Here is a 23,460-nt window from a genome sequence, read left to right on the forward strand (position 1 = left end):
AAACTATGACGGGCTTTGAACCCACCCTGATATAATTGTCTCAGAAGCTCCACGGTCTATGCATTTAAAAATTGGTCTGGGAACCCTGCCTTCATTTTCTTATACTGCAAAATGGTCCTGCAGAAACCTTGGCAGTGGTGCCTGAAATTGTAAACTTGGCCGCCCAAAAGAGTAGCCCGTTTTCTTCTTTTTTTGCATAAAATCTACCACCCCGCAGAAGCGTATTCTGGTCCCTCTGTTCCAGAACTACAGACTAACAAAGATGCAATCTCAATGTGCAACAGAACGGATCCCGGTCGCAGCCTACATTATCCTAATATCAAAGCTTACTGGGAGTATTTCTAGTGATTATTGTGCTACATTAAAGAGCAAGGTAAGTGGTTTTCTTTTTTATTTACAATCATCATCGTCTGTCTACTCCCCCCGCCACCCTGCCCCACCCCTCTTACCTGCACGGGCCGCTCCTGTTACTGCGAGTCATATATTGGACCCGGCCCAGAAGAGTTTGGATTTTATTGGGTCCGATAAATATCGCCCCAAAGAGCAGGCCACTCGTAATAGGGGCTATTGTGGGGAAGTAATTTTGCAGATGAGACACAAAAACTAATAAATAAGATATTTAGCTGATGAGAAAGGAAGAAGAGGTTGAATCTTTTTGGTGTTATGTCTGTGAAGACTGAATATACAACTGATACAAGGTGGTCCTGAAATGTTTGCAAATAATTTAAAATAATACCAGGATTACTGGCAGATGTGGTAGGAACAATTTGAGATGGAAGGAACAGGAGTGAAAATAACAACAAGGTTATGTTTAGTTATAGTAGAAACAACATGAGGTGGGAGAAATACATTTATGGGTGACGCACCTCAGAGGCGCAGATAGCACTGAGCTGCAAAACTCACCCTGGAGACCAGCTACTAGGGGGATGTGGAACTCGCTGGACAGGTACCTGGACTCCTATGAACCCCCGTGAACCCACTGAGGGCCACCGGGGGGCCGCTCTCCACATAGTGCTGCAAACCCGGACTAGGCTCATAGCTATAGTATACTTCTTGTATCCTCAACTCTTTCTTTCCTATCTTCTCTCTTTCTACTATCCTGCTCCTAATTTCTCTGCAAGTCAACGATGTGGGGCTCAGCTAAACAAGTATACCAGAGTACCTGTAATTACTGCAACACCAACCAAGTTTGGCTGGAACCTCATAACAGAAATGCAAATGTATCTGTTTTTGGAAAAATATTAATAAAATACTTTGAAATAAAAAAAAATTCTGAATATATGAAAAAGATGGAGGAAAGAAATGCATCTCCATTTTTTGGGGGATTAAGATTAGGATTAAGAAGGTGATCAGCAATCCAAGAATCAAAGACAGGCAGTCAATCAGGAAGAGCCGCATGTGCAACGGGTTATGAAATTAGCACATTAAAAATAATTATGGGTTCATCAACATAACAAATCCATTAAATTTAGCAGAAGAGCTCAACTATAACAAAGAAATAGTATACAGAGTAAAGATGAATGAGGCAACTATAAAGCCTTGTGTAACCCTGCAAGATAAAGAGGCTCAGGAAGAGAGAGCCCCTTCCAAGGAAGTGATAAAGTTTAACATGGCAAGTAGGAAGGACAGTGAAGGACATTACTATCAATATCAAGGAATGAAGAGAAGAAATCAGACTACGGTGATCAGTTTTTGGTGATGTCATAGGGTTCGGGTGAACACCATCACTGGGAGGATCAACATTTTATTTCAGTCTGAAATAGTGTGTTTGTGACAGAGAAAAGACAGCTCCATTGGATTCCATAGTTGTAGGGGTGGAGAAAGGATAACATGGCATGGTTCAGTCCTGAATTGGGCAAACAGCAGCGGTTTGGCCCATAGAACCACACAGTGCACCTGTAAATCAGTTTCACCACAAACAACATGTAGCACATTCTGGTAACTGTGCGTTACTCACCGAGCTCTTGAACTGATTCAATCTCGTCGCGGCAAATCCTCTTGCAGGAGCCATCATCGAACCAAGGACCTCTCTCAAATTTCTTACACTCCACGCACTCCCTGTTGGCAACAAGAGGAAGAGTTTCAATGGGCTGATGCAAACACCCAACGGATGTCTTTGGATCAAGAGGACAGAGCTGCAGAGTCAGCAGCTAGCCCCATGTCTTCAGACTTTACCATATACACAGCAGAACTTTGCATGCTGGGCGATGTAGGCTCATACAAATACCTCAAAAAGGCAATCTGCAAGCTCTAGTGTCCAAAGTGATGTTGGTCAAAACATTAGAATGGATAAAGGTCTCCTGATGAGACTGGACGAGTTTGAAACTCTAAAAGCATAGCTCTTTGCCATCATTTATTCTCATGCACAATTAGTACGTCCATTTTCCTCTTTCCCCGAAAGCAATGTAAATATTGCAGACGTTGTGTGCTACGTTAAGCATGTCAAGTCACATTATTTCAGAACAAAATCCACGGCGATATTTTTAATTTTCTGCCTATTTAACAATAAAACAAATATTCCTAATAACTGCAATGTACCTATTTCTTTGCTGGATTAGTTTCTTATTTGTTCTTAGTCTGGCTTCCTAGTTATATTCCACAAATGTTATTTTGTTAGTAAAAATGGAGGATAAGTAAATGGAACCACCAATAGCAATTATTCTGATATGTGTCATCTACTTTCTGAATGGATCTGGCTCATGCACAGACCTTTTCTGTTCCCAAAAATATTTTTTTTATTTTAGGTTTTTTTTTTGTAAAATTTTTATTTTGCAGAATATCAGTTGAAACGGAAAGGGGGTGGGAACAGTAAGAGGGGAATCAGAAAAAAGGAGAAAGACAGGCGACATGCCGCCACACAACCCCACACAGGGGGCGCTGAAATAGGGAGGGTGCATGCAAAAAAAAAGAGGGGCGACAGGGCTCTGCAGTTCACAGGTAGCCAACAATAGTCCGATAAGCAGCGGGGGAGTATCCACCCAGTGCAGCATCTAGTCCAGAACAGGTATCCGTAGATCAAAGGAACATCCCAAGTTCGCCCAGTGTCCAGCAACCCTCCCTAGTCATAGCCAGTCGTAGCGAAAGAGAGAAGAAAGAAAGGAAGAACACAGGATGATTACCCCAACTATCCCTCCACCCTCAACCCTCCCCAACATCACCCTCCCCCCGGCGGCGGCGACCAACAATCACACAGTGCTATGCAAACATTCTCGTACTCAGAGTTGGAAAAGATGAAGAGACCGCAGTGTCGACGGACATACGGCCGAAGGTAAGCCTCGGGACAGAAATCGTACAAGCGAGCCCCAATTATACGTAAAATTTTTAAAATTCCCCAGGAAGATATCAGAGAGGCGTTCCATGCTCAACAGACGCCACAATCGGGCATGCCACAAGGAAAGAGCAGGGGCAGACGGGGACTTCCACGCAGCCGCCAGAGTCATCTTGGCCGCACCCAAACATAGCCACATAACACGCTTATCCGCTCTAGTCTGATGTTCAAGCAGCGGGTCCCTAAGCCCTAGTAGAACAAAGGCCATGGTGGCCGGGATCGGGTAACCCAGGATATCCTTTACGTGGGAGAGAATCTCAGCCCAGAATGGCTTGACGGCGGGACAATCCCACCATATATGGCTAAAGTTTCCTAACATCCCACAACCCCGCCAACACCTATCTGAAGCAGTAGGAAATATACGGTGTAATTTAGAGGGATACAGGTACCAATCAAAGACGAGTTTCATATGTGCTTCTCTGAGGTCAGTAGAGTGATTATGTGATGTCACATCTCTCCACAAGGCCTGCCATTCAGTAGTAGAGATATCCCTCCCCAGTGTGGCTTCCCAGTGGTCCTGATAGCGCGGTCGCGGTGCCACGGTAGAGTCTAACAGCAGTTTGTACAGGAAAGAAATCGTTCCCTTCATGGTGGAGGTGTGAAGAATGAAGGATTCAAATTTCGATAAGGGTCTGGTAGCCGCGTCCACCACGGCAGGTGTCGTCGCCCAATGTAGGAGTTGGAGATGTCTGTAGCGTTCTGTCGGAAGGACGCCGTAGTCCCTCATGCAGTTGTGGAAAGTGAGGGGTTCGACGCCATGGAATAAATGGGTGAGGGATCGACAGCCACCCTCCCTCCAAGCGTCAAAGGGACCTTCCTCCAGGGCCGGGGTAAAAGCCGGGTTGAAATGAATCGGGGTGAATGGGGACGGGAATGTGGTCCATCGGTCATCACCGCTCACCGTGTCCCAAACCTTCAATACCGTGCTCGTGGGAGTGCTAATGTAGGCATTTTTTGGCCGGTCTGCTTTAGGCTTCCAGGCCAAATCCCAGATGGAGCGACCCGCAACACTCCGGTCCATGTGGAGCCAGTGCTTTTCCGATAGCTGTTGGGACCACTCTACGATGACCCTCAGTTGGGCGGCCTTGTAGTATAAATGCATGTCCGGAAAGCCAACCCCACCTTCCAAGCGTGGGCGCCGCAGGACCGAAAACGGGAGCCTTGCACGGCCACCCTGCCAGACATATTTCAGCATCACAGTCTTCAATCTGCGGAAGTAATCTAACCCTATCGGAATAGGCAAAGCCTGAAAGAGGTACAACAGCTTGGGAAGAAGCACCATTTTAAGAGCGTGTATCCTGCCCAGCCACGAGATGTATTTAGGCTTCCACCTTTCCAGCTCCGCCTTAACAGTAGAGAACATCGAAGGGAAGTTAGCTTGGAACAGGGCATTCACGGAGGGGGTCAATCGCACGCCCAGGTAAAGCAAGGACTCCGACGCCCAGGCGAGTGGGGTGAGCGGCCGGGTCAGTCGTACCTCCCCCGCCGACAGGGTCAGATTCAGGATGTAGGATTTATCGAAATTGACCTTGAAGCCCGCCACCTCTTCGTAGACGGAGAGCACCGAGTGGACATGCGGGAGCGACAGCGCAGGCTCCCTGATAGACAACAGAACGTCGTCTGCAAAGAGCGAGATCTTGTGCTGCTCGCCCGTAAAGGGAAGGCCCAAAATCCTCTCATTGTCCCGCACTGCCATAGCCAACGGCTCAATACTAAGAGCAAAGAGAAGGGGCGAGAGGGGACATCCCTGACGCGTCCCTCGGGAGTGACGGAAACTCGAGGATCTATGGCCGTTGACCAACACTCGGGATGTAGGGCTGCTGTAGTTGGCCTCAATCATCTTCACAAAGGAAGGCGAGAAACCGAAGGCCACCAGCGTCTTGTGCAAAAACCCCCAGTCGACGCGGTCGAAAGCCTTCTCCGCGTCGAGCCCCACTAGCACCGCAGGCACGCGAAATCGTTCCGCCTTTTCGATGAGGTGTATGACGCGGCGCAGGTTATCATGGGTCTGCCTGCCTTTAATAAACCCCGATTGATCAGGATGAATCAAAGTAGGCGTCAGATCCTGCAGTCTACCCGCCAGAATAGAGGAATACAGCTTGGCGTCTAAGTTGAGAAGCGCGATCGGCCGGTAGGATGTACAGAGAGTAGGGTCCTTCCCCGGCTTGGGAATGACAGTGATCAGAGCGTCGGCCATAGAGTCCGTGGTTCTGCCATCAACCGCCATCGCGTTGAAAAGTGAGACCAGGTAATCACACACTTCAGAGGCGAACGTTTTGTAAAAGAGGGCCGTGTAGCCGTCAGGCCCTGTGGCCTTGTGCAGCTTCAGGCCTTTAATGGCGTCTAAGACCTCTTCTCGGGTGAAGGGGGAGGACAGTGAATCATTCCATTCCGTAGAGACTTTCGGGAGAGGCAGACCCTCCAGGAATTTGGACTGTGCGTCCGAATCAAGGGTGTCACTCGAGTAGAGTGCCGCATAAAAGCGCCCGAATACAGTCGCTTTGGCAGCATCACTGTGCTGGACAGAGCCCACGTGGTCGCGAATTCCCCCTACATAATCCTTCTCACGCTTGTCCCGGAGTTGCCGGGCAAGATGGCGCCCGATCTTGTTGCCCTGGGAGTAAGAGGTGCGCCTAAGACGCAGAAGAGTATACTCCGCCCTGTTATTGTAATGGGCCCTCAGTTTCCCTCGCACCGCCGTCAGGGGGCGTAGAGTCACCCTGGAGGGGTTCGCCTTGTGTGCCTGCTCTAAGGAAGCCAGTTCCAGTTCCAGAGCCTCCCGTTCCTTGCGCCTCAGTTTGTTCAAGTTTGCATTGAGGGCGAGGCATGTGCCCCGTAGAGAGGCCTTGCATGCGTCCCACGTGGTATACACCGACGTGTCCGCAGGTGGATTGAGGAGGAAGAAGTCACCAATTGCCTTGCGCAGAGCCTTACACGATTCCCCATCACGCACTAGAGCCGCCGGGAAATACCACTTGCGCCAACCATCCCCCCCGGTGGCCCAGTGCAGTCCCAGAACCACGAGGCTATGGTCCGATAGTGAAAGCGGAAGAATATCAGCTAATTGGATGTCCCCCCGGAGGGCCTGACTAACCAAAACATAGTCAATGCGGGAGTATGAGTGATGTACGTTGGAGAAAAAGGTGTAATCCCTGGTCTGTGAGTGGAGAGAGCGCCAACTATCAATCAGTCCCATGTCTCCTATCTGACGTTTAGTTTCATCTGAAAAGACCCCAGTGTCTGCCCTGCGGCCCCCAGAAGTATCCAGACCCCTGTCCCACACCATATTGAAATCTCCTAATAAGAGTAAGTGACCCTCCACAAAGTCCCCCATCCTGTCCAGCAGCTCCTGCAGAAAGCCATTCTGTCCCGCATTAGGGGCATACAACACAGCAAAAGTACATAGGCGTCCATGCAACAATCCCTTCACCAGCAGCCAACGGCCTTCCTTATCCACGCTAACCCCCATGGGCTGAAAATGCAGGGAAGCTCGGAAGAGTAGGGCCACCCCTCTATGCTTCGTGGTCGCAGATGCCCTGTAGATAAGGGGGAACTGCCTATGACGAAGCCTCAACTCATCTCTCCTAGCCAGATGTGTTTCCTGGAGGGCCACCACATCTAAATGATGATCCATGATGTACTTCCAGAGTTTCTGCCGCTTCTGCGGAGAGTTAAGGCCCTTCACATTCCACGTTCCTATGCAGACAGGCATAAGGGGCAACACAGAATCCACGCTATGTTCACAACCAGACAACCTCGGTGCCCGCACCGGCCCCGCACATGCATCAGGGCCCAAGCCCACGGAAAGATCCGGGGGAAGGATCCCAGCCACACCCACTCCAAACGACCCACAAGGTCATACCGCAGGCCGCGCCCGGCATTCACGTTCCGAAGGTACATGGGGGTCATGAAAAGGTACATCCCGAAACAACATACAAACGCATAGGAGAACGCCATCAAAAATATCCCCAGCAGACACCCATCACATATCGCCGCCGCCACCCCCCGTATCCCCAACCCCAAACCAAACCACCCTGCCATGACACCCATATGCAGAGCTTCAAGAGGCCCACCCTCTCCCCCCCCCAAGAACAAAGAACAACAAAATACAACTCAAGGCACTGAACCTGAACCTCGCAGTCTGCAGTTCCAGTAGGTCGTGGTTCAGAAGTCTCCCACTGGACTGGGGTCGGGGCGGGGGGGTCCACCTGGGGACCCCCAGGTCCACAGTCCGGGGCGTCTTCTCCAAAAGTACCATTGTGCCCCGGGGACCTCAGGCCAAGAGCCCCTCCGACGCCACTCCATGAGTTCGGGGTCACGCTGCACCAGAGCCCATCTGGGGATCAGTCACGGTGGCGGAGGCCACCGAGGCCACTGCGGCCCCTCTCTCTTGCTCACTAGTCGCCGAATCCGGCCGTCGTCGTTCTGTTGCCGGGCCTACATTGTGCCATGATGAAGAGCGTCGTCGCCTCTGAAACGGGGAGCTACGGGCCTCCTGCGTCGGTCCCGCTTCTTCAATACCTAGGAGATCCCTTGCCTCCCGCAGGGAGTTGATCTGTCGCAACCGATTCTCCCAACGAAAGATGATCCTGAAGGGGTGGCCCCAGGAGTAAGATACTCCGCGTTCCCGGAGGAAGGCAGTCACAGGGCGGAAGTCCCTCCGCTTCTGCAAGGTCGTTGCTGCCAGGTCCTGGTAAAGCTGGGGGCGATGGCCCCTAAATTGCAACGAGGTAGTGGTTCTCGCTTTTCGCAATATCTTCTCCTTCAACTGAAAATCGTGTACGCAAACAAGAATGTCAGGAGGCAGCCCTCCGCCCCTCCTGGGCAGCCCCACTCTATGCACTCTGTCCATCTGGATGTCACGTACCTCCTCATCCTCCAAGATCTGGAGAAACAGGGCCAGGACGTACCCACGCAGGTCCCCTGCCTCGCCGTCCCACGGCACCGCTTTGATACGAATGTTATTTCTTCTGGAGCGGTTTTCCAAATCTTCTGCGTGGGTTTGTAAATCCAGATTCTGCTCCGTAAGGCGTATGATGTCCTGTTGGAGTTGATGCACATCATGCGCCATGCTAAGATCATGGTCTTCCAGCGTCGCCACCCTTTCGCCGATCCCATCCACGTCTCTCCGCACCTCTCTGAGGTCCGAGGCCAACTGCGTACGGAGTTCGGAAATATCGTCCTTGATAGTGGCGAAGAGTTCTTTCATGAAGGCTTTAGTCGCCGGCGCCTCATCATCTGACTGTCTGGAGGAGCCACTGGCCCCCGGCGAGGCTGGCTGCTGCGATGGTTTGAGGACTACCTCCTTCCCCGTCTTCCCCCCTTTGCGCTGCGAGTTGGACATGGTGGTCAGGCTCCTCCACACTCCTACACACAGGCTCCAGATCACCGCCACTCGGAGGGCGGGAGCCGGGACGGCGATTCACTGCGTCAGGGCGACCCGCCGATGGCGCTGGTCGTCCACTCCAGTGGTCAGTCAGGTACCCCCCTACGGCAGTGCGGCCACTCTTCCTCTAGGTCACCTCGATCCGACGGCGTACCAGTGTCCAAGATGCAATCCAGGGGCAGAAGGCGGCCGGGGAGGCCTGCACCGCAAGGCAGACTGCTAGGCTCAAGGCCGACGGCACCCCAATGTGGCACGCATCCCCTCCAACGGCCAATACCAGGGACAGTCCAGATCGGTCGGCCAGCGATAAGGTTCCTCCAAAGCAGCTCCAAGCGTTCGGCCGCTACCAGGGCCCACTATCCGAGTGGCGGCAGGTACAGCGCTCTGCTCCCCAAAACCGCGTTGGCAAGACGCGAAAGCCCCGTTTTCTCCAGGCGTCGCCGTAAAAGCCCACCTCCAACGAAATGGCAAACCACTCCACAGTCTCCATTAGCAGTGATCAGGGCCCCCGATGGTGTCTAGAGCCCAGCCGCTACCGTGGTCCGGCCGCCAGGCTCAATGCCTCCTGCCTCGCTGGTCGTAGGCGTGTGTAAGCCCTCGTATCGGCCCTCCAGCCACCCGCACTGACCAGGCCCAAAATCAGCAGTCACCCACGAGGCGCGCGACCTGGCGCCGACACTGGGCCTCGCCACTCCGCAGCCTCTCCTGTCTTTTCCCGCTGGTAGGCACGCCGGTCCGTCACTCCCCGGGGTGAGGAACCCCTCTGGTCTACCTCCGGTGTGCAGCGCTCGGATCGGCTCCGACTCTCAGGGGGGGGGGGCCTCCCCCCCGGCTCCCTCCGCCGGCCCCAGGTGTCGTCCAGTCACCGGTCCGGGCCCGGGCTGCCGACCGCTCCTCCCAGTGTCCTGCAATGGACGCTCCCTCCGCCGGCGGGTCCGGATCTTCGCTGCTCCCGCTCAGCGCGGCGTACCCTGCGCCGGTGCTGCGACAAGGCCCGGAACTGCTCCGCCTCCTCCGGTCACCAGATCACGCGAGGCCGCCGCCTCGCAGGCCGCCGCTCAGCACTCAGTTCTCGCCTCGCACCGGCCACCCTCCGACGAAGGGGGGAAACCGGAACACACCGCCAGCAATCGGCAGCCCCCGCCGATCGTACAGCGCAGATAGGGCGCCTCGGGACCCCGCAATTAGCCGCTATGCAGGATCGGCGTCGGAGAGGCTCGTGAAAGCGTCCTACTCCGACGCCATCTTGGCCACCGCTCTCCTATTTTAGGTTTTTAATATAACGTGGACCTAAGTCCAAGTAGCAGCGCAGTGCCTTACATTGAACATTTTTATTACAGCAGGAGCATTTAGAGATGAGGTACTGCACTTAGAACAGCATTGTTTGCAGGGTACAATAGAAACGGATGATATATATCCTATCTGCTGTATTATACATAGGGCCCACTGTCCTTGATTGCATCACAGCACACCTTTAACAAGGTGTGCTGAGCGCAAACAGGGACAGTGAGCCCCATTCAGGGCCGTACTGGCCGTCACCAAATGTAATGCAGTGCGCGCAACGAAATTCGTTTTATTTATTTAAATGTTTACTTACCTGTAAAACTCCATAATCCATGCATTACAACCCCCACCCTGCCCCTCCCCCTGCCCACGTCACCGCCCTCCAGAAACACCTACTGCCGACCGCTAATGTCCCCAAATTCAATCATAGTGTGTCATGTGAAAATTTAACGAGACGGTATACCTCACATTACCAACAAAAATCACACGAAAAGTTGGGAAGGTGAGTGACTTGAGCTGAAATGTCTCCAGTGAGAGAATTTCTGCTCAAACCAGACCTCTGAGGGACGAACATGTGCAACTTTGTACACCTGAGAAATTCTGAGAATTTAGGGAAATATGAGGGGTGCAGATTTTGAAACCGTTATAAAACTTTCCCACAACCTAAACTGGTATCTAACATGCAGACTAAAAAGGAGGTGTCGGCATTTTACCCTGGATATTTTAGATTTGTATCTATCTTTCTCTCTCATGAGCTCCAGCATTTAACAAGCACAGGAAAGAGGCATACATCCTTTACCACAATTCTCAACAATGCTTGCATCGTACTTGGAACAGTCTGACATAAGGCTAAACCATGTGCTTTGAACTTCAGAGTGAAAATGCTGAAAGCAAGCATTGTTGAGATTGTGTTGAAGGCTGGCTGCCTCTTTCCTGTGACGAGATCTTATCATTTGAGTCAACAGTTTCAGAAGTCTTGACTGTGAATGGGCCATAAACAATGACAGATATCCATATGTTACGGTGACCCTGAGACTCAAAAGCGGGTTTTGTACTTTGAGATGTCCCGGCTCTGTATGCAATTGCCTAGCCTGTTAGAGTAAATATTAATGCGGCCACGAGTGCATTTAATGTATGTGAAAGGAGAAGACCAAAAATATTTAAACCTGCCAGGAAGGAAATATTAGCTCTACATAGAAATAAAGGTGTACAATTTCCACAGACACAGACAGTGCATGTGTTTAATGCCTACAATATATACTTTCTATTGGAAAGTTCCTGGTGAATGCATTGAGACGCAGTAGATCTAGAAAATCAATAAATCAGCTGGTAGTTATGTTTAAAATGGGTAAAAGATAATTGTTTCTGTTTTGAATTGTTTGACACAACACATTTCCATGCCTGTTTTCAAGCAAGGAAATTGTCTTTATACCCAGAATCCTAATTGAATTGTTACAAAAGGAGCGTAATAAAGAGATGGAATAACTAAAGCATTTTTTATAGGGATACAAAGTATTTAACACCCAAAACCCAAGGGGGATCGTAACTAGGTTATCTACCTATACAGTCGCCTGCGCTGCATTTGATGTTCTCAAAACGTGAGCCACAAAATTAAGTATGAGATAGCACATAGAATGATTTGTAAATTCAGGTTGAAAGTTTGTGCGAGCACAAACAAGAACCGATAGTTGCTTATGAATTACAATCCTGGTCTACCTGATGAAAGCGTTTGTATCAAATAATGAGATCTGTGAAAGAAAACATTGTTTCTTTCCATCAGAAGTCTCAGGGTAAATGCATTAATATAAGACAGAGAAAGGTTTTCTTGTTTAAATGATTCGTATATTACAGTTGCATGCTGTGATTTTGTGCATGTGAAAACATGGTTATAAACATAAATATTTTCTGTCTGCAAAGAAAAGATGCAGCATGTATTTTATGTTCCTCAATTGTGGTTTCCAAAATTAAGGAGCAATTAAAAAACACAACTGTTAAGAATCAAACCTGAATTCTATTAGCAATCTCACCGTATGTGCTGTCTTTGTAAGTATAACAAGCATTAGAAATGCAATCGGGCTCGGATTTATTTGAGTTTGAGCTAATGGCATTGTAAATGCCAATGTCTTTTTGCCATGTGTTATGGAGTGTGTGCATGTGGTGTGTAGTGGAAGTATGTTGGTTGAATTGTAATTTTACCAATGGTGGCATGCTGTGCTTTATATGAATATGTTTAAAAGTAAAGTGTACCATACTGCGATTGCTTGGTGGAAAAGTGCACTGCCGGCTGGAGGTGTGTGTGCCTGGTGGAAGGGTGCACTGACGGCTGGTGGGTGTGTGCTTGGTAAAAGCGTGCACAGATGGATGATGGTTGATGGTGTTTGTGCATGGTGAAAGCATTCATTGTCGGCTGGGGGTGTGTTGTTGTGTGTGTTGTTTTCTGTGTGCTGGTGAGTGTGTGGTGGTGAGTCTGTGGGGGTGAGCCTGGGGAGTGAGTGTGGTGGTGAGTGTGTTGTGTTGAGAGGTGACAAGTGTGTGGTGTTGAGAGACTGAGGTGTGTGGTTTGTGTGTGCGTTATGTGTGTGTGGTGTATGTGTGTGTGGTGTTTTCTGCACACTCACACACTGCCTCTACACATTCACACACTGCTCACCCGCACACTCCCAATGTCACCCTGCATAGTCACACACTGTTTACCCTGCACACTCATTCTGCACACTCACACAATGTGCACCCTGACACACTGTCTCTGCAGTCACTCTGCACTCACTGTCACTCTGCACTCACTGTCACTCTGCACTCACTGTCACTCTGCACTCACTGTCACTCTGCACTCACTGTCACTCTGCACTCACTCTCACTCTGCACTCACTGTCACTCTGCTGTCACTCTGCACTCACTGTCACTCTGCACTCAATGTCACTCTGCTGTCACTCTGCACTCACTGTCACTCTGCACTCACTGTCACTCTGCACTCACTGTCACTATGCCCTCACTGTCACTATGCCCTCACTGTCACTCTGCACTCACTGTCACTCTGCTGTCACTCTGCACTCACTGTCACTCGGCTGTCACTCTGCTGTCACTCTGCACTCACTGTCACTCTGCACTCACTGTCACTCTGCTGTCACTCTGCACTCACTGTCACTCTGCACTCACTGTCACTCTGCTGTCACTCTGCACTCACTGTCACTCTGCACTCACTGTCACTCTGCACTCACTGCCACTCTGCACTCACTGTCACTCTGCACTCACTGTCACTCTGCACTCACTGTCACTCTGCACTCTACAGTCACTCTGCACTCTACAGTCACTCTGCACTCTACAGTCACTCTGCACTCTACAGTCACTCTGCACTCTACAGTCACTCTGCACTCTACTGTCACTCTGCACTCACTCTGCACTCACTGTCACTCTGCACTCACTCTGCACTCACTGTCACTCTGCACTCACTCTACAGTCACTCTGCACTCACTGTCACTCTGCACTCACTGTCACTCTGCACTCACTGTCACTCTGCACTCACTGTCACTCTGCACTCACTGTCACTCTGCACTCACTGTCACTCTGCACTCACTGTCACTCTGCACTCACTGTCACTCTGCACTCTACAGTCACTCTGCACTCTACAGTCACTCTGCACTCTACAGTCACTCTGCACTCTACAGTCACTCTGCACTCTACAGTCACTCTGCACTCTACAGTCACTCTGCACTCTACTGTCACTCTGCACTCACTCTGCACTCACTGTCACTCTGCACTCACTCTGCACTCACTGTCACTCTGCACTCACTCTGCACTCACTCTACAGTCACTCTGCACTCACTGTCACTCTGCACTCACTGTCACTCTGCACTCACTGTCACTCTGCACTCACTGTCACTCTGCACTCACTGTCACTCTGCACTCACTGTCACTCTGCACTCACTGCCACTCTGCACTCACTGCCACTCTGCACTCACTGCCACTCTGCACTCACTGCCACTCTGCACTCACTGCCACTCTGCACTCACTCTGCACTCACTCTACAGTCACTCTGCACTCACTGTCACTCTGCACTCACTGTCACTCTGCACTCACTGTCACTCTGCACTCACTGTCACTATGCACTCACTGTCACTCTGCACTCACTGTCACTCTGCACTCTACAGTCACTCTGCACTCTACAGTCACTCTGCACTCTACAGTCACTCTGCACTCTACAGTCACTCTGCACTCTACAGTCACTCTGCACTCACTCTGCACTCACTGTCACTCTGCACTCACTCTGCACTCACTGTCACTCTGCACTCACTCTGCACTCACTCTACAGTCACTCTGCACTCACTGTCACTCTGCACTCACTGTCACTCTGCACTCACTGTCACTCTGCACTCACTGCCACTCTGCACTCACTGCCACTCTGCACTCACTGCCACTCTGCACTCACTGCCACTCTGCACTCACTGCCACTCTGCACTCACTGCCACTCTGCACTCACTCTGCACTCACTCTGCACTCACTCTGCACTCACTCTGCACTCACTCTGCACTCACTCTGCACTCACTGTCACTCTGCACTCACTGTCACTCTGCACTCACTGTCACTCTGCACTCAGTCTGCACTCACTGTCACTCTGCACTCAGTCTGCACTCGCTGTCACTCTGCACTCAGTCTGCACTCACTGCCACTCTGCACTCTCAAACTGCACTCTAAAAATGCACTCTCAATCTGCACTCTCAATCTGCACTCTCCACTCTCAAACTGCACTCTGCACTCTCAAACTGCACTCTCAAACTGCAATCTGCACTCTGCACTCTGATTCTGCACTCTCAAAATGCACTCTCAATCTGCACTCTCAAACTGCACTCTCAATCTGCACTCTCAACTCTCATACTGCACTCTCATACTGCACTCTCAAACTGCACTCTGCACTCTCAATCTGCACTCTCAACTCTCAAACTGCACTCTCAAACTGCAGTCTCAACTCTCAAACTGCATTCTGCACTCTCAAACTGCACTCTGATTCTGCACTCTGATTCCCACTTCACGTGCCTTTTCAAAATTCAGCAGCAAGAACTTGTGCACTTGTGTTTGGGATTGGAATTGTGAAAGGCGGGTGGAAGTTCCGTATATCCCAGCGGGGCCCCCCCTACCGGCATCTTTTTGTCCCCATACCATGTAAGGCATGGTAATGGGCACAAAGCCCGCACATATAAATGTCTCAGAAACTTCTGAAACCCACATAAATGATGGTTTGCAATGGGTGTCAGAATTATGAGTGTGTCAGAAAAATCAGACAATCGGTTTAAACCTGCTGAAATTTACTGGGTGAAAAATGCTTCGTAGGGGGTAGGATGTGGAATTTGCTGAAATGTGGGACACGAGCTGAGTGTTATTCCCCATTTCAATAGGGAAACTCGCAAATGGCATTATGTATTTCATTCGATAAATAGTATACCACAAGATCTCGTTAATTATTGGGTACGAAAAATAACACTCAATTCTGAGGCCCTAGAAATGTAGTCTTGATATGGTTACTGGGTTCCTTTGTGAGCCCTCGCTTTCATTGCACGTGTACAATCACAATGGCTATTTTTGTACATAGCGCGTCATACTGCAGTGGTACCTTTTAAGAACTTTAAAAAACAGCGTTGAACGGCTGAGTAGGTCTCTACCACGTTGTCACCTACAGGTCACATTAGATTCTTTTTTATGTATATGTCACATTAAATGTCACCAACAAGCGCTTAACTTGCTGAGTTGTCTTGCCTTGTTCCTTGCCCCGCAAATCCCCCTGAGATAGTATACCATGGACGTGAATGGTTTAGAGAGAATAAAATTAATTAAATTAACAAACGTAGGTTGTGGAACACGTAACAAAGTCTGATAATACAAGTGTTTAGGTGTATAAGGGATAGGTACTGAGTGAATTTGGCCTCTCTGTCTCTTTTTTACCAATTATAGCACTGCCCCAAAATAATAATGCCCCCACCCCGCTACAATCACTCTCGTCAGAGGGTGAGAACCTAGCCCCTGCGAGTGTGCATTTCTGAACACATTATTGCTGTGCCTTGCGGTATGCGTCTCTGTAGCTGGAGGGAGGGAGCGCAGGCGGAGGGAGGGGGCTCTGGTGGATGGCTGTTTGCAGGCTCCAGCAGCAGCGACATGAAAGGGACACTCCTGGAGTAAGCTGCTGCTGAGTCTGAGCGGCTCCAGGAGGGGGCGGGGAACCTCCTCCTTACCAAACCCCAAAGATGGGGGCTTTTGCCTGCACACCGCCCGTGTCCCTCCCCTGCCAGGAAGAAATCGCAGCATTAACAGTCATTAATCATCCTAATATGAGGAACCTGCTGATCTGAGTGACTGGCACATGGGAGCTCTGCGTCTAGGCACGGCGCACGAGAGCTGACTGGGCTCTACCAAAAGATGCTAGAGGGGGCGTCATGGAGGCAGGGAGACAGCATGGGAGTTTAAAGGGTGTATTAAAAGACGCAACACCGAACGGTCCACACTCAAAAATTAATAGCCAGGATATTTTATCTTACCCTGTGGGAAACGAAGCCCCTGTAGCCAATGGTAGAAGTTTCACAGTTAAAGTCCAGTGGCTACTTCAAATAAAGCTCAGTTGTCTTGAGTAGTAACCGAGTCTTACCATCTAATACGGCGCACTGCAGTTGGATATTGGATGGAAAGCTTACTAAAGGCTTGAATGTACTCCGGATTCCCGGCCTGGCATGCAGCAGCTGCGCGCTGAGCGCTGCTGAATGGTGAACGTGCCCGGCCATCTGGATTCACTTACGGAGGCACCCTGACAGCTCCTAATTATAATTAATGTACTTCTTTGCGCGAGCACGAACGAAAAATGCCCAAGATGGCGGAACAAAACTACATTTACCCTATCACTTCAAGCCTATTAAAACGACAACACAACGAAGACGAATCACTGGCCAGATGACAGAACACACTAAAGAATGTGTGGAATTTGTCTCGCCAAAGCCCTAGGAGATACTTTTTTTTTCTCTTCTTTAACATTAGGATCTCGAAACTCCTCCCACTTACGTGGGCGGAGGCCTCGCCCTAAAAATGTGCTCCACATGCAGAGACCAAAGTCACTTAATATTAAAAGTAATCTTAATAAAAAATTCTGTGAGCGAGGTCAAAATCCACATGCAATGTAACAGTTACGTGCACTTTCTTTGTACCTATACAAATGTGCTCTACATGCAGACACGAAAGAAACTAAATATTCTAATTAATCCAAATAAGAAAATATGTGCTCGAGATCGAGAAAACATTATCAAGTCCGCACAAAAGGAGAAATAAAAATAATAACATCCGTACACAAGAAGGAAAAAAAGATGTGTTCCGATAAAAGCAGAGCTGCAGTCACCAAAGAAGCTGAATGGTAAAAATAATCTAAATAAAATGTTTAAAAGAATCTAAATAGTGAAAACAGTGCAGCTGCACCAATAACATGCAGTCAACAAACGAGCTTCAAGACAAAAAAAAGTAGGTCCATGAAAAGCGGATGAAACTTTAAAAAGGGAAGAGTACTTAGTCCGGGCTTCACCGAAAAGAAAAACACACCAAAAGAAAAGCACACAAAAAGAAACCACATACCACCAGAAACCAAGAGGAATTAAAATGCTACATCCAATAAAAAGCTAGGAAAACAAATTGACAAGCAGACCAACAAATAGCAGGTAGGATATGTAAGTCCCATTGTTTTCTAATTACAAGGGATTTCACCAGCACAGCACAAGTGCTGAGCAGGCGAAACCTAAAAACGGTTTCCATCTTCATGACAAATCCACAATTTTCGATGATTCGTTCTATTACAAGTGTCAAATATTTGTTTGCATAGTTTTCAGGCTAAGTAAGTCATGTCCAAGAACCACTGAATTCTCACTTACTTTTTGAAAGTGCAGGCATCAGGACAGGTGGGACACTTCTCACAGGTAACTCCATAGGAGCCAGGCTGGGTACAGTCGCATTTTCCGCACACACACTGACCACGTCCACTGCATAGCAGGCCCCTACTGGCCATGCAGGTGTCTGTCCGCGAGGTGCAATTACAATAGTCTCCCGTCCAGTCCGACTCACAGTTGCAGTCCCCACAGTTGCACTGACCATGGCCTGTAAGCAAATAAATGTACATGGTTAAGCACAAACATAACATGCTTCAGACTTACTCAGAATACACAGTGACATTTGAAAATATCAGAACAGACGTGTGCTCTGTAGTGGAGGAAACCTTAGTATGGATCTCCTACTACAAGACATACATGTATAATGTTATCGTAGTCTGAGGATGCATCAAGAGAGGAAACACTTATAGAAAAGATTATTGATACATATGGAGATTTTGAATATTAAGTAAGACATATAAAAGTATCATCATTACAAGTTTGTCGAAACGGGGTGTGGTATATGCCATATGTGGTAAATAACATTACCACAGGGTGAGTTATTTACTACTTGAGGTAAGTACTTCCTATTCTGAGTTTTCAACAGGAAAATGAGGGGTAGCACACAGAAGTAGGTTTAACTGCGCCAAATTGTCCATGCTTTGCCTTTTTCCCAGGTCTTTTTCTCTGATACATTTCGACATTTTCAAAGAGATCATAATGTATCTCTTAACTCATAATAACGACTTCAGACTATGCAAGTCGCTATATCTAGTAGGTTTTTATTATTCAAACGTGTAGTGCCAAGCAAAACAGCTGAGCGCAGAAATAAAGTGATTGTTACTTTCTAGGACTTTGCAAAGTTCTTTAGGTATCAGCAGCCAGATGTACGAAGGTTTTTTCCATTCACAAATGGTTTGATACACAATATATGACCATTTGCAAACGTAAAAAGCCCTTTTTGTATGTATGGAAGGCATTTGCTTGTAGTTTTAGAGAACCAATTTTTACCTAATCTGTATTTTTGCGACTCCCAATAGCGAGTCCCATTTTGTGATTTGTTATTACCGATTTGGTATTACAATATACGAAGCATTTGCAAATTTGCAACTAGTCGCAGAATGTGTATTTTGAACGTGAAATTTACCATCAGCTTAAAATAGGTGGTATCTGAGTACAACCTACATAAACAGCCCCAGGATGCATCAGCGTTTCCCACAATGCCTACATTGTACGTGATGGGGAGAAGAACGAGGATACAGGCTGGTTTGCAGAAGAGGAGAGACAGGAGAGCATATTTAGAGTAAGAGTTACCCTTTTCCAACAAACAGAGGAGGAACTATTTGACAAATACAGACTATGTAGGGCTGTTATTTTAGATCTCATAGCTGTAATTAAGCCACACCTAGAGAGAAACCCTCTCAGGAGCAATTCTACCCTCACCCATGTGCAAGTATTATGCTGCACATCTTACCCTCTGGGAGTTACCATGGTGTAATTACTGCAGTAGGTGGGCTGTCTCGAAGTGCACTATACAAGTTTTTCAGAGGTTTTCTGGATGCAATGCTGATTAGAATTAATTATTATATTAGTTTTCCTAGAACTGCACAGGAATTACAATTAAAGTCAAAATGTTATAGAATATTTAAATACCGCAGTATTAGATGTATAGGTGGCACTCATGTTCTCATACGCCCACCCTCACATATTGACTTTTTAAAAACAGGAAGAACACACATTTCCTAAACATTCACGTGGTTTGTAATGCATCCGATAAGATAACAGATATAGTTGCAAGATTTCTAGGCAGCACACATGACTCCTTTATGTTTAGACAAAGTGGTATTTATGCAAGCCTTAGAGGAGATTTTGGAGGCGACTATTTACGAGGCAATTGCTCTCAAATGTTCATGGGTATATGAAACCCATGGTTTCACAGTTTGTTCGTTACTTATTATGCTTTTTGTTTACGTTAGGAGCCATCACTTGCTGCCACTACAATGCTGCCCATAAAGATCAGTAATTGAATGCTCACAAGTTGATTTTGCTGTCTCCGTAAAAGTGATGGTGTTCCTCAGTGTGCACCTGCTATAAACTGCTAGATAGTTGTACCATTTGCTATGCACAACATAGTTACTTGAGGAGGAGTACCAGTCATCATGTCAGAGCCACAGTCGATGATGAGGATCAGCAACAATGACCACATGACACAAAGGATGCCGCAAGAGAAGGAAGAGCGCGATATGAAGAGAGCACTTTGCATACTTTCTACTGTAGGTTTTAAATAAAAATATATTTGAAACGCAAGACAACAGTTTTGCTTTAGAACTAAATCCGTTTACCTTTATGTCTTGTGCATCTATACCGGAAATTGTATTTGTTTCTCTAAAAAATATTGTATTCTGTTCAAGCAAGTACTTCTTCTCAAATAATTTTTTTAACCAAGGTACACAAAGTAATATTGAAACGATTACAAATGTTGTTAATGCTTCTTTATATCTCTCATAACACTTCCCTTTCCTGTGGTACTAACATTATGAGTTCCTGAGACATCACTGCCTTTAGCCTGTCTACAACTGCGACGCACACTCATACCGTCTGATACAGAAAGGCTACTAATGCTCGAAGTCTCTTCACTCTCACCCCCACCTAATTCACCAGTAGCAGAGATGTGTAAAGTTTGTATATTACCCAAAAGCACTTGTGCCTTTCACAAGACCACGTGCAACATCCCCGCTATATTGCCCCATCTCTGCCTGTATGATCTCTGTGAGCCTTGATAAAGTGGCAGTAGCATGAGACAGCCGATTAACAGTTCTTGTGAACCCATCCAATTGACACATAAGCTGCTGGGGCCTGCACCTGTTATTTACATTGTCAAGCTGCAAAACCGTACATAAAGTGGTAACAGCCTCCGTTAACTTCTGAAAATGTTCAGCTCTCATTTTGTATCCCTCCTCAGTGGTAGTATTGAGCTTGTCTAAGCCACCTTTTATGTTTGCAATGTTTTCATTCATACCACATTAACCGTGTGTAGACAGCTGTTATGGTTTTATTTTAGTGGGTGCTGCACTGGTGCACTGCCAACATTGAGACCTCTAAGCAGCCAAACCCATCTGATGCCTCTACTTCATTTGTACTAGCTCTAACATGTGACGTTCTTAGTTGGGACTCACTGCGACGGCGCTGAAGAAGTCTTCTGCTCATGTGCCTGCTCCTTACAGCAGGTTGTGTTTTCTCTTTGGACGTTGTTCGCTCCTCTGACTCTTGTGGAAATCTGGCAGTGGAGAGATGGTTACTCTACGTCTTGATGGTGCAAGTGGTGTTGGTGTGATTGTCGTATCCATTGCTTCCTCCATCTGTCCCCTGAACAAAGGGTCTGATTTAGATCTTGGTGGAGGGGAATACTCCGTCACAAACATGACGGAGATCCCGTCTCCCGTATTACGATCCCATTATATCCTATGCAAATTGTAGTTTGGCGGACAGGATATCCGTCATGTTTGTGATGGAGTATTCCATCCACCAAGATCTAAATAAGGCCCAACGACTTTAAAATGACTTTCCAGTACTTCTTGCAATCAAACTAGTTCTAGTCAAGTCTCTTAGTCAGAGTTTCAGTCCTATTTGAAACAAATACAGAGGATGACACACCTATTGGGGTAAATTACCAGTCAGCGGAGAATACTGCTCTTTCAAAGGGTACTTCTGTTCGTACCTAGGGCCATATGTGTCATAGTTCCGTTTTGAAAATTCTAAATAGCGATTTTTAGGGAATCGCTATTTAGAAATCGCAAAATGGTATGTATGTAGGAAATCGCTTCTTTTTAGCGATTCTTTAACATTCCTAAATTGCGATTAGCAAATTGCTAATCGCAAATTTCCCATTCATTTCTATGGGCCAGGAGGCCCATAGGAATGAAGGGGAAATTTGCGATTAGCAATTTGCTAATCGCAAATTGTGAATATTTTCAAGGGTGCAGGGGTGTCTCAAGAACACCCTGCTCCACCCCTGAAAATGACATGTGGGGGCATATGGCGCACATACATGCCCTAAGGGCATGTATGAGCGTCATATGGCACCTTTTGATTATAAAAAAAATTATTTTTTAAAAGAATTCGCAACTTACCACCAACTAGAAGTTGGTGGTAATTTGCGAATCCTTATGGGCATTTTTGCATTCTTTTTTCTTTGATACATTGCATTTAAGGAATCGCAAAATTTGCGATTCCTTAAGTGCAATCGCAAAATAAGGAATGGCAAATTTTGCAATTCCTTATTTAGCAGCAAAAATGTTTCATACATACCATTTAGCAAATTAGCATTCGCAAAGGCCGAAATTCTGCGAATTTTGGCCTTTGCGAATGCTAATTTGCTTGATACATATGGTCCCAAATGCTTACAAAACTGTTATTACCACTATTGGCAAATAACTTAATTTGTAATTATAGCTGACAATAAAAAGAGCACTGGCGTGCCATAAAGTCATGTTGCCGAGTGGTTAAGTAATATCATCAGGGTAAAATATTTACTGCTGGTGCAAATACTACAGTCAGCCATATGTAAAAGTATGAACTGCATGGCAAAAACTCAATAGTAAAGGACACCATTCTGCAATTAGTTTAGGTGTAATTTTGATTTGTTGTAACAGGTGTTATCTTTCCACTGGTTGTAGTTGCTGTTTTTCCTGGCAGTATGTTTATTACCCTCCTGTAACTCCTGCAACAAGGCCTTCTTTTCTAGTTCTACCAGAAATTTGTTAATTTATAGAACGAAAGAGAAAGAGGTACATTTAAATGATGTTGAGAGTAGGTAATTGTGAAAGAGAAGCATCCACTGATAAAAACGCATCTTTCAAAGAAAAACTACAAAAACAGTGCATACATCAACTGCACCTGTTGGCAAAATATGCCAGGTATGGTTTTTAAAGCTTGATATATAGGGACTGATTTAGAGTTTGCCCAAGAGGGTACTCCATCACAATGGTGACGTAGTAATCTCGCCACCAAACTGAAGGTCCGCCGGCCTGATTTACAGACTTTTGTACCTTAAGTATGTCAGCGACAGAGACTACTGTCGTACCGTTTCTACTTTTCAGTAGGAACTGTTCATTTGTTGGACAACATAAATGTTGGGATGGCGCCAGACTGATTACAAGCATGTATTTGCCTATAGATCTGCTAGCTCACAGTGCCACCATATATACCCCTAACCCTAGTAAGGTAGCAAATAGTTTGGGCAACCTCAGAACATGACAACCCTGACTCCTCAAGGAATCAGGTAACAGATATAGAACCTTTTCGCTCAGTCACTCATGATCACTCAGAATGCTACACAAGAAATACACATATGGCCGTTTTCAATATTTATTGAACCATTGTGATTCCTGTATAAAATATATGCGCTGCAATGATTGATAGACAGAAGCAGATAAAAGTGATTAGCAATATAAGGACAGTGAAAAGAATGAACGATTCCACCGGTATGCAACCTTTACAACGCAACTTTTACCACGCAGTGCTGTTACAACGAAAACCATTGCAACGCATTACACTCGGGGCGCTCTAGGATAAGG

General features: G+C 47.3%; 1 protein-coding gene across 1 annotated transcript in view; it reads right to left on the reverse strand.

The window, feature by feature from the left end:
• ITGB3 (integrin subunit beta 3) overlaps positions 1-23,460 on the reverse strand; it is a 474,184-nt gene that overhangs the window by 147,300 nt on the left and 303,424 nt on the right. Inside the window, exons 11-12 of the mRNA XM_078645100.1 lie at positions 17,891-18,113; positions 1,958-2,058 (exon numbers count right to left, since the gene is read on the reverse strand). Of these exons, the coding sequence (XP_078501226.1) occupies positions 1,958-2,058; positions 17,891-18,113 (324 nt within the window). The remainder of the gene's footprint in view (positions 1-1,957; positions 2,059-17,890; positions 18,114-23,460) is intronic.

Source organism: Lissotriton helveticus, chromosome 5_1 (assembly GCF_964261635.1).
Source record: "Lissotriton helveticus chromosome 5_1, aLisHel1.1, whole genome shotgun sequence".
NCBI classification, from domain to species: Eukaryota; Metazoa; Chordata; class Amphibia; order Caudata; family Salamandridae; genus Lissotriton; species Lissotriton helveticus.